The following is a 17282-nucleotide window of genomic DNA, read 5'->3' as shown; positions in this document are numbered from 1 at the left end:
TCCGTAATTATTCTAAAGGAAGTTATATACCAAGCATCATCATTATAATATTTGAAGGCTTCACTGTTGCATATAAACAGCATCACTGCAATGTTCCTGGCTTTAAAACAGATCGTTACAAGAGGCTTTTCATTTACGTGGTATCTTCTCAATGTGTAATGAACTCATTGCGGAAAAATCAAAACATCTGAAACATGCACTGGTAAAGATAGGGTTTTACACTGTATTTAACCAGTTGTACATTTTCTTCTGACAGAACTGGGAAGATGGTTGATTCTTTACTGTTCATGTTGGAGAACACTGGATTGATTTGTGTGTGGTGGTGGTAAGGCACCATAAGTTAGGGTTGGCTGTCATTGTGATGACTCCTGGTTTGGGGCAACATGGTCATGGTGGTCACATGGTCATCCCCATAGACATAGTCCACCTTATGTGAAGCACAGCGGGTTCTCCACAGCCACTGATGGAGCCTCCCGCAGCTGAGAAACGACAACTGCTTATCTACAGCCTTTGGGCTCAGAGGACCTGGAGGCATCAGTTCAACAGTTTAGAGCCCAGTTAAGTTTTTACAGACACTCTATTCCTGAAACTATGAAAGTAACAACTCCATAATTATCTACAAATATACTACATAATAATGTAAGCAGAGTCTTGCCAACATTGGTGTAGTTTCAGTGTAATATTTGTACATATTGTAAAACAGGTTACCACGAAAGATTGTCATGGCATGGAATTAAGTCTGATTTATTTGGGGTAAGCTTGTGTGAAATATTGATATATGCAAATACTGTATTATAATATACCCTTGTAATGAATATAGCCATGTAATGGAGATAGCTCTGTGGCTAGAATGAGGAGTGGTTGGAAAAAGTTCAGGGAGCTGTTGCCTCTCCTGGCATTGCGAGGGCTGTCCCTTCATGCTAAGGGATCTTTGTATGCAGCATGTGTTAATAGTGTAATGGTGTATGGTAGTTAGACTTAGGCAGTAAAGGAAGAGGATATTCGCAGGCCAAACGTACAGAAATGACAGTGATTAGGTAGATGTGCAGTGCGTCCCTGAGTCCAAGGCTTGGGGAGCTAGATTTACGATGGAAGAGTTGAGAGGTAGGATGGGACCGGTGTGTATCGGTGTTGTGATGAGAAGGGGTAGACTGAGACTGTTTAGGTATATGGAGAGGATGGGGAATGATAATTGGGTACAGAAAGTGAGAAATGTTAATGTTGGGGGTAGGGAAGCAAGAGGTAGACTGAAAAAGACCTGGGATGAAGTCACTGGGTGTGACTTCAGGGATACGGAACTAAATAGGGAAGCTGCCAGAGAGCGAGCAGCAAGGAAAGCCGCCATTAGGTGACCGAGCCAATGCATGCAAGCATGTTGGAGCCTTCAAAAATGAAACCAATGAATCTACCAGATCTGCCCTTTTCAGTCTGTCTCCCTCTACTGCTGGTTACATCATGGGTTAAAGCTTCCAAGGCTTCACCAACTTTTAAGTATTGAAATTAGTCTTGTGAAGTATGCAAGAACTGACTAAGAGTTGTTGTAATAGAGTATCCTAATTTTTAAGTCATTGTTCTTGGTATGGAATTTAACCACTTATTTAATCTGTGAGCTTTAACAGAATATACATAATATAAGAGCATACTTCCAGACCATGTTGAGATTTCATTAAGGTGGTATGCCTCCTCTTTTTGTGGATGCACCATTGAAATTTGAAAGTTGATTGCATTTGTGTGAAATATTTTCATGTTGTATCATTGATAAAGGCTTCAGCATGCTTGCATGCATCTGTCTTTGTCACCTAATGGTGGCTTTCCACGCGGCTCGATCTCTGGCAGCCTCCACATTCAGTCCCTTATCCTTGAGGTCACACTGCATGACTTCATCCCAGGTCTTTTTCGGTTAGCCATTTGCAACTCTACCCTTGATGTTCACACTTCTCATTTTCTGCATCCAGTTGTCATCCTCCATCCTCTCCACATGCCCAAACCATGTCAATCTGCCCCTCACAGCACCAATATGCTCCAGTCCCATCCTTCCTCTCAACTCTTCAGTCGTAAACCTAGCCCCCTCAGGCCTCACATTCAAGGATGCAATACACATCCGCATAATCACTGTCATTTCTGTACATTTGAGCCTACAAATATCCTCTCATCCTTTACTGTCCAGGTCTCACTACCATACAACATTACAATCCGAACACATGCCACATACAAAGACCCCTTAGCACAGAGGGAGAACCCTCTCAATGTCAGGAGAGGCAACAGCTCCTTGAACTTCTTCCAACCACTCCTTACTCTAACCACAAAGCTAGCTCCAGCCCCACCTCCAGCAAATAACATGTCCCCTAAATAACAAAACTTTAACACACTTAAGAAACTCACCAGCAGGATCAATCCTTTCACACCTGACTATCTCTAGATGCTCTCCCAGACTCACTGCACACATGGAATCAGCATTATGCACTCACTTACCACAAATACTGTACAAGATGAAGTTACTTCCCACACTCTTGTGGCAAACTGCACATGGTCACTCTCTCTGTGCTTTGACAGTATGCGTATCTGATAAACTATGGTATATTTCATTTTTCAGATTCTAAAGTTGAATATCCACCCAATTCCGAAGAAAGGAAGTTCCTCTGACCCATCTCATTACAGACCAATAACTGTCACATCGCCTCTTGGTAAGGTATTGGAAACTTTAATTAATAAGCACATTGTTAAACATCTTGAATCCAACAACTTAATTAGTGATAGACAATATGATCTTCACCACGAAAGATCCACTATTGACATACTCAATCCCCTAACTCATACTATCCATCATTCAACTGAAATACATGGAGAAACTCATGCAGTAGCCCTTGATATTTCGAAACCTTTCAACAGAGTATGGCACCGTTCCTTGCTGTCCAAACCCCCTTCCTATGGATTAACATCTTTTTATCCTTTGATTTCCTCATATCTTTGTGACAGGAAAATAAGGGTAAAAGTAGATTATGTATATTCCAATTTCCACTCAATTAACGCCGGCATGCCGCAAGGATGAGTTCTGGCGCTGACCCTGTTTCTGGTTCATATTAATGATCTCTTATCTGTCACCCACAATCCCATCCACTCATATGCAGATGACTCAACACTACATAGTTAATTCACACTCAGACACCCATTTACAAAGTATAATATCTCTACTTCTCAACTCAGTACAGCCACTCCCTTAAATCCAGACCTATCTACAATCAGTGAATGGAAACAAAACAACAAAATTCTTGGCATGTCACTTAACAATGCCCTCAGCTGGACCTCTGATGTTCGATCACTTGTTAACGCCTCAGAGAAACTTGGATTATTGCACAGAGTCCATAACTTCTATACTGATGAGCAGTTAGCTATTATTCATAAGAGCCATGTGCGCTCTCAGCCTGAATATTGCTCACCCTTTTGGAACTGATGTGGAGAGGTTGAATCAAAACAACTAGACAAAATTCAGAACAAAGTGTTAGAATTATTAACAACCCTGCCATTATAAATAAACTACCTCCCTTACAAGTAAGAAGGAATATTGCCTCCCTTGCATTATTTTACAAATATTTTTATGGCAAATGCTCAGACGAAGTTGCGCCCATGGTGCCACGTCTCCATGCCTTCCCTCGTGCTACACGGGCATCTGGTAGCGCTCATGGCTGGAATGTCACTCAGCCATATTACAGAACTTCTGCCTGTCATAATTCTTTCATTACCCGAACTGCAACTCTTTGGAACTCGCTTCCCCAGAGTTGTTTCCCTCCAAATTTCAACCTACAGCTATTCAAGTCTGACTGTTACAGATATTTTATGAACAGAGGACACCAGTAATCTGGTGTATGGATTTTTTTTTTTTATTCATTTGTTTTCCTTCCTCTGTTCTGTTATTAAAAAGAAAATATGTGTTATGAAAAAGTGGTGTTGGGTCTGTATAGAGGAGCAGTGACACACTTGTGTTCAGAACATTAAAATTTCCTCTGAAACTACATTAACGAAATCTAGAATTATGGCCTTGCCATTTTAATCACCTTTCACAACATACCGGTACTTCATGACAACAGTAGGTGACAGAACAGGAAATATTGCTGGTGCATAGCAACTTTGCCATACTAGCACTGTGATTCCAATCTGCTGCTGCATCACCACTTGATCCTACCAATGTTACCAGCCCTGACTGTTGATGTGTACTACCACCAGGAACAGCTTGGTCTACTAGTCCCAACCACTGATAAACAATACCACCATCTGCGACTACTGGTGCTAGTCGGTGTACCGCCATCCAGTTTGTCAATGATACCAGAGCTAACTGTTGGTGTGCCATCACTATATTACCAGTGCTAACTGCTGGTGTGGGCTCACCCCCACCTGGGCCAACCAGTGCTGAGTGGACATTACAACGGCAAGACAGCTCACCAGTACAGAGGGATATGAGGTTGCTGATGATGAGGGTCATGATGATGCCAGTGATACCGAAGTAGCAGTACGAGACATCATACACGGTCCTGCCCTCACTCCTGCTGGCACCATACCACACACCCTCAAACATTTGCATATGCAAAGAAATAAATTCGCTGAATCATTACCAGTGAATAAGAACAAACGCTGTAGTCATGTCCATGTAAAAAAAAAAATGAAGTAATTGAATTGAGTGCAAAAATTATTGTGATATGTCTGTTCGTTGTTGTTGGAAAGTTGATATAGAAGAATTATCATGGAATAAGAGGCAGTATATCATCACACCCGATGATTGATGAACAGGATGGCTTCACTAGTGGTTGAGGATTTATGGATCAAATCCCTGTAAAGGAACAATAGGAATTGCTTGTGACAAGAAATGTTAGATGTTTATGATAGATATCGTTTTTATAGGCTCCAACATGCTTGCCTGCATCGGCCTTGGTCACCTAATGGCAGTCTTCGACGCTGCTCGATAACTGACAGCCTCCCTATTTAGTCCATTTTCCCTGAGGATTTGGAAAAAGCATGTGCCAAGGTAACCAGAGAGGTATATGAAAGGTTTTGTGTATGTATGGTATGGACAGAGAGACATTGATTGCTGTTAAGAGTTTTTATAATGGTAGTCAAGCTTGTGTAAAGGTGTCTTAAGTCTATCTATCTATCTATTGCCAGACGCCTTAATCCCGTAAGGGGTGGCCACAAACAAGTCGCCTCCATGTCGCCCTGTCCCCCACCATTTCACTGCCCCGCTCCCAGCTCACACTCTCCTCTCTCATACACCTCCCCACTCCAGCCCTTCATCTCATCATTGGCCTCCCTCCACCTCACTCACATACACTCTCCTCGTCAGTCTCTCACTCCATCATCTCCACATGGCCAAGCCACCTCACTGTGTTTCTCCTAATACTTCCTATCACATCCATATCCACATCACAATGCTCCTTCCCATCCTTATTTGTCAATTTGTCTCTCCACATGACTCCACATGCTCCTCTCAAATAACTCATTTCCACTGCTCTCACTCTTGACTTCTGTCCCTCCACCAAGGTCCAAGCTTCACTTCCATGCGTTAGAGCTGGTGTCACAATAGTGTTACGTAGTAACTTTTTCACTACCATGTTCACTTCCCTGTTTCATATCACTACTTTCAAGGAACCAGCAACCTTTCTTTCTTATTGTACCCTTTCAAGCACTTCACCCTCCAAACTTCCATCCTTACTCATCACACTACCATGTACTTAAATGCACTCACATTTTCCATTTCCTCCTCATCCAACCTCACTGTACATTCACTGATTTCACTTCTCTTGAAGACCATAACTTTACTTTTCCGTACGTTCACCTTTAAATTCCGTTTCTTACACACTCTCCCAAACTCATCCACCAAGCCTTGCAGCTCTCCTTGGTCTTCACTTAACAACAGAGGATCATATGCAAACAACAGTACAGGTAGCTTCCAAACACTGCCGTCTTTGTATCTCTTTTATAACCCCATCCATATACAGATTGAACAACCATGGAGACGACACATCCCTGCTTCAATCCAACCTTCAAGTAGAAAAATTCACTCAGTTCACTATCCACATTCACTGCAGCCTTAGCACTCTCATACATACTCTTCACAGCAATCAGCAACTTCCCATTTACCCCATATATTCTTAATACTTTCCACAATCCTTGTCTATCCACCCTGTCATATGCTTTCTCCAAATCCATGAAAACTGCATACAACTTCTTTCCCTTCTCTAGAAACTTTTCCACTAAAGATTTGTGAATGATTATCTGAACTACACAAGCTCTTCCCTTCCTAAAACCTCATTGTTAGTTTCCAACTAATTCCTTTGTTACTTCCCTAACTCTGTCAATAAATATCCTACTGTATACTTTTCCTATTACACTAAGAAGACAAATGCCTCTACGATTACCACACACTTCTTTTTCCCCTTTTCCTTTGTACAAGGGAATAATGATACCTGACTTCCAATCCTCCGGGACTCTACCCTCCTCCCAGGCCAATCTGCACATCTTCAACATCCATTCTACTACTATCTCTCCCCCATGTTTCAGCATTTCACCGCACACTCCATCAATTCCTGGGTCTTTCCCCATTTTGATTTTCTTCATTGCTTCCACTGCTTCCATTCTACTGACTTCTTCCTCTCTTCTCACATCCCTCCTTCTCTCAGCCCCAGCCACTTATACTCCCATTACTTTAATTGTCTATGTTCAACAATTTTATAAAGTGTTCTCTCCATCTGCTCACTTTTTTCTCCCTTCTGCACGAGTAATCTACCATTTTTATTTTTCACTCTCCGACTAAGTTCACTGCCACCCTGTCTAACTCTCTTTACCTCTTTCCAGAACATTTTCTTACATTCCCCCAACTTTATATTCAAATTCCTTATCCACGCTCTTCTTGCTCACTCTCTTATTAATCTTGTCATCCCTCTCTTCCTCTCCACATATAGTCTCTCTTCCGTCTCTCAACTTCTTCCACGCCCTGTTTCTCTCCCAGTCACTATATGCTTTCTTCTTTTGTGCCACAATCTGTCTCACCTCTCCATTCCACCATGCTGTTCCTTGCACCCCTTTTTGTCTTCTCTTCACCCCACACACCACCTCACATGTTGCACAGATTTCTTCCGTGAATATCTTGCACACACTTTCCACGTCCCCCATCTGCTCCAATCCATAGTTACCCTCCTCTACTTCTCTCTTATATTCTGTCTTTTTCTCACTCTTTTGTAACCTCTCCACCCTCCTTGCTTATACTACTTCCTCCTGTCCTTCCTTTCTTCTATTTCTATATTTCACTTGGACTTTGATTTTCACCACCACCAAGTGGTTGTCAGAAAGTCCACTCTTTGCATCCATTACACACCTTTGCATCCTTTCATCCACACACATATATTCAGTCATTGCCTTCCGTTCATTCAGTTCATCACCTACCCTTCTCAACACTCGCCATATATACCTATGGATCATTTTGTACCTGAAGAGGTTACCAACCTCTTCCCGGCACAAATGTCCACTAAAGCACTGCCAGTCTTATGAGTGTGATTTAATATCAGTGTTAGAGTGAGATAAGTACAAGAACCGTTAAGAAAATATCCAGCCTAATGCTCTAAAAAATTGAATAGGTAACATGTTGAGCTAGGACATTATTCACCTACAAAGTAGGACCCTTCAGACTTGACACACGTACCCCAGCATTCTTTCCACTCCCTGAAACATTTTCAAAGTCGATTTTCAGTATCTCCTGCAGGTGTTTCGTCGCATTCATCATGATATCTTCTCACGTCTCAAATCAAGAACCCTTCAGTGCAGTTTTGAGCTCTAGGAGTAACCAAAGTCACACAGAGCCATGTTTGGCGATCAGGAAGCCTGCCGGGCCTGCAGGATGTTTTGCTTGGCTAAAAATTCCTGAATCAGTTAAGAATGAGCATTGGTGTTGTTATGTTGCAGCTTCCAACTTGCTGCCTTCCAAAGGTTTGCTCCCTTCCTCCGAAGTGCATCACGGAGACAACGGCGAATGTCGAGGTAGTAATGTTTGTTGACAGTCTGACCCTCCGGTGCGTATTCGTGATGCACAACATCATGGTAGTCGAAAAAAAAAATGTCAACATGCTAGCGCATTTCACCTTGCTGTGGACCTGCCGTGCTTTTTTTTTTGCCGAGGGAACTCTGCATGCTTCCACTGGGACGACAGTGCTTTGGTTTCTGGATTGTACTCGTACACCCAAGTTTCATCTCCAGTGATAACAATCTTCAGAAGGTCTGGATCACGATTTACACACTCCAGCATGTGTTGAGCAATGTTCATCCGAGAGAAGAGATCATTCCGAACGCGATGATTCACCTGCAGGAGATATTGAAAACCGACTTTGAACATTGTTTCACCCAGTGGAAAGAATGCTGGGCTACGTGTGTCAAGTCAGAAGCTAACTACTTTTAAGGGGAATAGTGTCGTAGCTCAACATGTTAGCCATTTTTTTTTTTTTTTTTTTTTTTTAGCCAAAGGTCGGATACTTTCTGAACAGACCTCGTATGTGTAACATACTCATGGTTGTTCAATGTACATACCATATACTGTGTATGAATGGGTTTATTAGTGATTAAAGAGTGGTGAAGGGAGGATTATCTCAAACATGGTGTGGGCAGATGATGCTGTGTTAACTGCCGAACAAGAGATTTGAAGATTGGTGCAGACTGTGGTGAATATTTGTGAGCATAGTGATCTGAAAGCATATGTAAATGAGAGCAAAGTGATGGTTGCTGAGGAAGAAGGTGACTCCCAGCGTGATGTGATGGTGTATGATGAGAGACTTGAACTGGTGACAGAGATTCAGTACAGAGGTGGTGTAGTGGAGAGTGGTAAATCTGCGAAGGAAGGGAAAAATGGAGTCACACAGGAAAATAAGGTGGCAGTTGCTATGAAGATACTGATGTCAAACAGGTCCAAGTATATTGGCTATGCTTGAGGAGTACATACGGGAGTTTCAGTGCCCACAGTAACATTTGAGTGTGACATTAGTGTGAAATGAAAAGCTTAGAGTAAGTACAGTAGAAATGTAGTTTGGGGGGAATAAGTGTGGCATGTGGATGGGATGAGAAGTATAGTGTGAGTCATGAAATATGTGGAGTGAGGAAGTCTATGGACAGTAGAGTGTGTCGTTAGATGGTATGGTAATATGAAGAGGATGGATGTAAATACTGTAGTATAGCGAAAAGAGTATAACTGTTTAATTAAACATGAAGGTTGGAGGAGGTATGGAAGACCAAGAAGGTGGACAGATATGGTGAAGGAATGTGTGAGAAAATGAGGCATGGAGGTTGATAAGGCTAGGAAATTGTCAGGGGATCAAACTGCTTGAAAGAATTTTGTACTAAATTATGACGTGGTTTGGCACCTCTGTTTTTACCACGTGATGTGGCAGTCATTAGAGTGGTTCTAGCTGAAGTGCATAAGTGTGGTAAGTTATGCTTGTGATGTGGGGTCAGGATTCCAGGAGTTTGAATGGTGAGTGAATAAGAGTGTGGTTCATTTAACTAGGCATGCTGTTGAATAGTTTTCCTCCTGCCATTTTTTCTTTTTTGCCCTCTGGCCCTGTCTCACTGCATCCTTGGTTGGGAAAAAATGTTGAGATGATGATAATGAAAATGATGAAGCTCAAGAAAACTCAAAGGTAAAGCAAGAGAGGGTAACATCCTCTCTTGCTTCACTTTTTACCAAAAAATAATTTCATAAATAATTCTCCTTTCATGTTGAATCTATCTATCTATGTATAGCCCGACGCCCTAATCCCACAAAGGGTGGCCGCAGACAAAACGCCTCCAAGTCGCTCTGTCACCCACCATTTGACTGCCCTCCCCCCAACTCATTCCTCCCTCCCTCATATACCTCTCAACTCCATCCCTCCACCTCATCCTCGGTCTTCCCCTCCCTTCACTTCATCTGCATACACCCTCTTAGTCAGTCTTTCATTCTCCAATCTCTCTACATGTCCAAACCACCTCAGTGTATTTCTCCTAATTTTCTCAACCACATCCACATCCACCCGACAACATTCCTTCACTTCTTCATTCGTCAACCTGTCCCTGCATGTCACTCCACATGCTCCTCTCATGTAACTCATTTCCACTGTTCTCACTCTTGACTTGTCCCCTTTTAGCAAGGTCCATGCCTCGCTTCCATACGTCAGAATAGGGATCACAATACTTTCATGCAGTGACTTCTTAACTTCCATACTCACCTCCCTATTTCTCATCACTGCTTTCAGTGAACAAACAACCTTCCTTCCCAGCGGTACCCTTTCAAGCACTTCATCTCCAAAAGTTCCATCCTTACTCATCACACTACCCAGGTACTTGAAAGTACTCACATTCTCCCTATCTTCTCCATCCAACCTCACTGTGCATTCTGTGACTTCATTCCTCTCAAACACCATAACTTTACTCTTGTATACATTAACTTTTAGATTCCTCTTCCTACACGCTGTCCCAAATTCATTCACCAAACCTTCCAACTCCCATTCATCTTCACTGAACAATACTGTATCATCAGCAAACAGCAACACCGGAATCTTCCAAATCTCACCCTCATTCACTGGAGCCACCCCCACATCCACTGACCTACCTTGCACCTCCTTTACAACCCCATCCACGTATATATTAAACAGCCATGGAAACATCACACATCCCTGTTTTAATCCCACATTTAGATCAAAGAATTCACTCAGCTCATCATCCACTTGCACCTTAGCCCTAGCTCCCTCGTACATACTCTTCACAGCATTCAACAATTTCCTCTCCACTCCATATATTCTTAAATACCTTCCACATACCTTGCCTATCTATTCTGTCATAAGCTTTCTCCAAGTCCAAGAAGGCAGCATACACTTTCTTTCCCTTCTCTAGATACTTCTCCACCAAATATCTTAAAACAAATATCTGATCTACACACCCTTTTCCCTTCTTAGATCCCCCTTGTTCTTTTCCAACTAGCTCCTCTGTTATATGTCTAACTCTGTCAATGAGTATTCTACCATATATTTTACCAGTCACACTAAGAAGGCAAATATCCCTATGGTTACCACATACTTCTCTCTCCCTTTTTTTTTTTTTGTATAAAGGAACAAATATATCTAATTTCCAGTCCTCTGGAACCCTTCCCTCTTCCCAAGCCAGTCTACACAACTTCCATATCCACTTCACAAGAATCTCACCCCCATACTTCAGCATCTCACCACACACTCTATCAATTCCTGGGGCATTTCCCATTTTGATCCTCTTCATTGCTTCCATTGCTTCCGCCCTACTGATCTCTTCCTCCCTCCTCTCATCTCTCCTTCTCCCAGCCATTCCCCAACCACTTATACTCGCACTGCTCTCACTTTTTACATTTAACATATCCTCGAAGTGCTCCTTCCATCTCCTCATTCTCTCTCTCTTCCCCACCAACAATCTATTATTCCCATCTTTCACTCCCCTACTATTTCCCGTTTCACACTGTCTTACTTTCTTTACCTCCTTCCAAAACAATTTCTTACCCTCCACTTAACAATCAGATTCCTCCCAAACTTTTCATCCACTTTCTTCTTACTCTCCTTCACCAGTCTCTTCACCTCCCTTCTCCTCCTCACATATACCTCTCTCGTCTCTCTCATCTTCTCCTCTACCTATACTCGCTAGCCAGTCACTATATGCCTTCTTCTTTTGTTCCACAGCTCGTTTCACCTCATCATTCTACCATGCAGTCCCCTCCACACCCTTGCATCTCCTCCTCGCTCCACAAACCACCTCACACGCTGCGTCTATCTCATCTGTGATTATCTTAAATACATCTTGCACCTCTTCCATCTGCTCTAACTCATACCTTTCCAATCTTTCTTCCTCTGTGCTCTTATACTCTGCCATTTTCTCACTATCTTGCAACTTCTTCACTCTTCTCACAGAAGCTGTTTCCTCCTGTCTTCCCATTCGTCTCTTCACCCATTTTCTTTGCAGCCTTACTTTGGCCATCACTAAATTCCATTCCTCCACCCTCTCCACCGTCTTGCATCCAACACTTCTCTTCTCATTCGCTCATCCACACACATGTAATCTATCATTGCCTTTCGTTCAACATGTTCACTGTCCCATCCTCCTCATGACTCTCCATATATACCTGTGGATCATTTTATGCCTAAAGAAGGTGTTGGCTATTGCCAACCCATTACCAGCACAGATGTCCACCAAAGCACTACCATTCCCAACTTCAGTTGGCACACCCCACTGACCAACCACTCCATCCACTTGTACATTCCCACCTTTCCATTCATGTCTCCAATCTAAAACACTCTCTCGCTCCTCTCAAACTTGTCCATACAATGCTGCTGCACTTGCCCAAAACTCATCTTTCATTCTTGCCAATCGGTCCTTTGTTGGCGCATACGCACATTGTCACCCAAGCCTGTCCACCTACTTTCACCCTCACCCATACAATCTTTGCATCCACTGTTCTACACTCTCTTATATTCTCCTTCCACTTCTTGCTTATCATCAGACATACTCCCTCTCTTGCCCTCGCATTCTCATTAACTCCCACACATATTCCTAAACCGTATTCCCATTCTCTCACCCTTACTCCATCATTCACTTCTCTCACATTCCATGTCCCCACCCTTAAAATGTACTTTGTCGTCAACGTATGGTCCATCCTGGTCCGAGGCACTTTATTCGTTTGTTTAGTTAGTTCTTTTTACGGGGTGGGGCACTAACCCACCAACAACCCTTTTAGGCGCCTCATATGACAAGCAGGGATACTGAGGGAGTATTCATGAAACCCCCCCTACTTGTAGTTAAAGAGAAAGTTTCATGTTTGATGACACTGTTAACCTGTTAGTGTCAGGTGCCATAGTGGTGAAATCTGCAGTCAGGTAAGTAGTGAGATTGGTGCTGGGTGTAGCAGTGATGTTTCTGATGAAGGCGACGATGGAAGCGTTGACAGGATGGAGGAGGTTCTCAGGACAGCTGTCAACAGAAAGGGGGAGGTGGGTGGGGTGGCCTCCCCCACGCAGGAACTTGCCCACCACCACCCAAATGTTGTAACAGAAGGCCACCAGGAATCCTAACACTGCACCCTGAAGATTGTGGTATGGTCATATGAATCTCTGTGGTTTTATGTGGACATCAGCTAATATAAAATACTACTTGCATGTGTTATAAAATTGCCCTCCATTTTCCCAGCAGACCTTAATTAAAAAGGAAGAGGATCAACTGAGATAAGAGTCCCATATCCTCTATTTTTACCCTCGGCAGTTTTGCAGCAATCCTCTGATCTAGGTCCTGCACTAGTAATAAACTAGTTCGTGTGACCTTTTGATATGAGGTGTGAAAATATGGTGAATGTGTTAAGGAATTCAAGGTATGTTGTGTTGGCACTGCGTAAGGCAAGGATGAACGGGCATGAAGTGGAGGAGTGAGAAGGTGTGAAATGTATAGGTCAGGTATATATGCGTGAGTGGATGGCGTAAGGAAGGAGTTGCTCTGTTGATGTATGATGTATAGCAGAGGAATGAAAGATCATTAATTTGTCAGCATGAGGTTTATATATGTCAAGTTCCAATCTTGGAGAAAAATGTGATAATAAAAGACACATTCGGTGATAGGAGAGAGAAAGAGAGTAACCTTGACACTGACGGTATGAGCAAAAGAGTAGTAGAGAGGACTGAACTTATGTTGTAGCTAATTATAATGATACAAATAACTGCATTATTGTAAAGTACAAAAGTTTTGTTGGTGAAAAATATGAAATCCACAAGAATTACACACCAGTGTAATGGAATAATTGACATCCCTTGATAATGAGTGTTTATGAAGAAATGTATGATAAATGATAGGAACAGTAAGTTATAAAACCTGTGACATCTTTGTTTCCCTACGTGAGTTTCAAGATGTACAGTGATTATGAAATACTATTTTATGTATGAGTGATAGAATTAGCAATAATTGTTTTATGTCATGATTTATATAAAGTAATCTGTGCTGCTTCCGTCATAATAGTACAACGATTGTACAGTTCAGGTGGCCTCTCCCGGGTAGCCCTTTGCGTACAGTACAGTATGCTTCACTAATCAAAGAAATTTCCAGCCATCGTAGCAGCCATCTTTTATACAACTTCCCTCTCACACACCACTCACAAGAAGGTAATGATTTGCATTTACTTATTCTGCGTGATGTGTTTGACCATTAGGGAAGGGTAAACTTTAGTTTTGAAAGAGCTGATACCCCCTCCCTTCTCAACACCCTGTGTGAGAGGTAATGCCTGCAAGATACAGTAAATCCCTGTAGTTGTAGGTTACATACAAAAATTTTTGACTATTAATAATATGCTCCTCTGGAGCAATGTAGATTGGATGATGAAATGAAATAACAATACTTTTATGTGGAGAGTGTAAACCTGTGCCCACCTTTGTGTTGACCCAGGGTGTGCACATGCCAGCCAGGAAGATGCCTAGGATTGGTCCCTTGACAGCTCCTGATATGCTGGCGATGACGTGGAAGATGTTGCCCAGGTTGCCTGCCAGCACACCCACACAGATGCCTGACAGGCCCATCACTACAGCTGCCACCAACATGCAGCATCAATACACAGTGTCAAAAGATAGTGTTTATCAGAATGTAAGGAAAGTATTTTGCAGTACTCAGTGCTGATGATACAATCTGGTTCCACTGTATAAAATTATAAATACCATGGACAACATGCATTGCTGAGTGAGTATTGACAACACAGGGAATGATTTTTAAAAGAGTTTATGGCCCCCTGAAAACTGCAGAATTATTGCTGATAACATGAGAAGAAAGCCTTACATATGAGCTTAAGGACTCTGGTGGCTGAGGCATCTGACATCTTGCTGAAGTATGGAATATCCTTCAGCAAGTCCTCCCACAGCAGGCAAGCCATAGAGTTACTGTAGCTGGACAGCGTACTGTGTGGAAAGTGGGACATTGTTTGATCATTTGAATGTGTTGTTTGAAAGGGAAATTTTCCCTTGAGCTAGACCTTACTAGATCATATAGCCTTGCTAGATGACAGAAGGGCACTACCCCTCCCGGCATGGCAGCTACCTGGCATAGCTCCAACTCACGACCCCCCAGTCCCAAGTCCGACCCTCTACCACTGTGTCACCCTGACCTCATGTGTTGTTTGATAAATACATAGATGATAACTTTATCAAGAAATTTATAATCTATGATTGTTTTTCTTGCATGACTAATGTAAGTAAAAGCTAAAGTTTGAAATGTGGCAAATAGTCACTTGAAGTGGAAGGCTAATGTGTGCTTTGAAAGTTGTGATATGGAGAAGGAAATTGAACAAAATGGCTGCAAGACAACTTCAAAAAGGAATATATACTAGGCTTAGCATTGTCATGTGGATGGAAGAAACTGACGATAATAATTAAAAAAAAAAAAAAAAAAAAAAAAAAAGCAAAGTGATCCATTGAGAAATGTGGAATAATATATCCTTGCATCATTAGGATAAGAATTGATGTAGTTGAAAACAGAAGCACAATGGAGTTGTTTCCTCCAAGTACTGTAGACTGCCTCCGGTGTGACAACATGGAACACTTATATTTTTGTTAGGGAAGTACATGTACAGTAGATGATGGAAGAATGAAATATTGTACAGCAGTTCAAACAGATGTACAAGACATCAAGATGTGGAGACTGATGAAGCAAAGAATTAGCAAATGATTGCACGGTATTGAAGATTCTTGCACAGAGTTATGTATGATTCAGTTATGGCATTATCTCTCTTATTGCTGTGTATGTACTTACTGAGATGAGTTATCTCAAAGAAAAAGACCTGTTCTATACTAGCCTCAACTCAAGTGTGGAACAGTGCCCCTTGTGGGATACACTTTTAGCCTTTAGCAACTTCAGTGCAGTTACTGGCACTGACAGGGAAGGCTTTGAGGATTGTGTATAAGTAGGTCCCCATGTCTTTAGAACCAGGAATTCCAATAGTTCTAACTTTATGTATTTTGAAAAATTCCATAAGTTGAAAATTTCTGCATCCAGATTCCAGAAGCCTTATCTTCACTGCTGGACTTGTTATTCCATTGTTGAAGGTGTTGCTAAGGAGACTGACCACCTTGTTGTAGGAACCCTGGAGCATCCTGTAGAACTGCTTGGTTTTCTGGAAAACAGAGTTCTTTTCTGCAGTTCACAGACTTGATGTTGCTGTTCTAAGGCTACAAATGAAATATGGGAAAATCTCTGGATGCCATATATAATGTCACGAATCAAATTCGCGACATTTCCCTTTTGTGAGAAGCCACGAACTATTAGTGGAAAACTCACTGTTTATCGTTCAGTTAACCGCTCATTCGGATGGAAGCTTTGTCAAATCAATTTTTCATTGTCATACGTGATCGTCTCTGTGTGAGACATTAGCGCTTCCGCTGAGCGATTTGTTTTGGGCGCGTTTTGCTCACTTGACCGTTAGAAAAATGCGGCCTACTGCTCCCCCTTTTTTCCCACGACTTACTCAGTCTAGTGTTTGCTTTGACAGAGGATGGATCTGTGCTCCAGAAGTGTGAGAGGAGAGGTCAGCTAGCACCCAAACTCCACTGACCACAGTTATCCAGTGCTCCCACCCTTGGTGATACAAAGCATTCATCGACCAGTATTTCCTTTTTGTATTTTTCTAGGTTTAAGAGTTTAATTAAGGTGTTTTTTCCTAGGCGTAAGAATTTAGCTCGAGTGAGTGAGTGAGTGCGATCTCATTAATTTGATTTTGAATTGTAACGTTAAATTTATTTTTGTAATCAATAAATTTAATAGTTCTTTTTCTTGAGCTTAATGTAATGTAAACTTTTGTTTCATTTCTCCATAATTAAGCTTATTTTCCATATAGCTCCTAGCTTGCATAAACGTTTGCCTTTCATAACTGGTACTTAGACCAGTCTTGTATTAAACTTAAAATCCGTTGTGCCTTCTAGGAGTTAAGCATCAGCAAGAACCTGATGTTAGTATTAGTTATTTATTGTCAGGGGTGAAGTAACTTTCTCCAGAGGCAACAGTACTATTAAACAGCAATTGAGTGATTAGTCTCTGCTGTGTACTGTTGAGAAAGTTTATAAATTCTCGTTCTTGAGAATCGTGCGAAGCGGACCGGTAAAGTAATCATTGCTTGATGTAGCAAGACAATCGTTGTCCCTGCTCTTCAATATTATTGAATATTATTATCAGTTAAATAATATTTAAGCATTTATTTTAAAAACCCAGTGATATTATAAAAACCCCGTGACATATAA

The 17282-nt window shown here is 41.8% G+C and overlaps 1 protein-coding gene across 1 annotated transcript in view; it reads right to left on the bottom strand.

Annotated features, from left to right (window-relative positions):
- Positions 1-340: 340 nt before the first annotated feature.
- Positions 341-17282, bottom strand: part of LOC145399302 (sodium-coupled monocarboxylate transporter 1-like) — a 35825-nt gene continuing 18883 nt past the window's right edge. Inside the window, exons 7-14 of the mRNA XM_080271969.1 lie at positions 14833-14951; positions 14433-14587; positions 12859-13103; positions 8835-8862; positions 8124-8341; positions 4135-4538; positions 2383-2436; positions 341-525 (exon numbers count right to left, since the gene is read on the bottom strand). Coding sequence (XP_080128095.1) covers positions 341-525; positions 2383-2436; positions 4135-4538; positions 8124-8341; positions 8835-8862; positions 12859-13103; positions 14433-14587; positions 14833-14951 — 1408 coding nt within the window. The remainder of the gene's footprint in view (positions 526-2382; positions 2437-4134; positions 4539-8123; positions 8342-8834; positions 8863-12858; positions 13104-14432; positions 14588-14832; positions 14952-17282) is intronic.

This window comes from Coenobita brevimanus, chromosome 48 (genome assembly GCF_032717465.1).
Source record: "Coenobita brevimanus isolate Jiangsu-jjx chromosome 48, ASM3271746v2, whole genome shotgun sequence".
In the NCBI taxonomy this organism is placed as follows: Eukaryota; Metazoa; Arthropoda; class Malacostraca; order Decapoda; family Coenobitidae; genus Coenobita; species Coenobita brevimanus.
The sequence above is the reverse complement of the archived record's forward strand: the minus strand, read 5'-3'. Positions and strand labels throughout refer to the sequence as shown.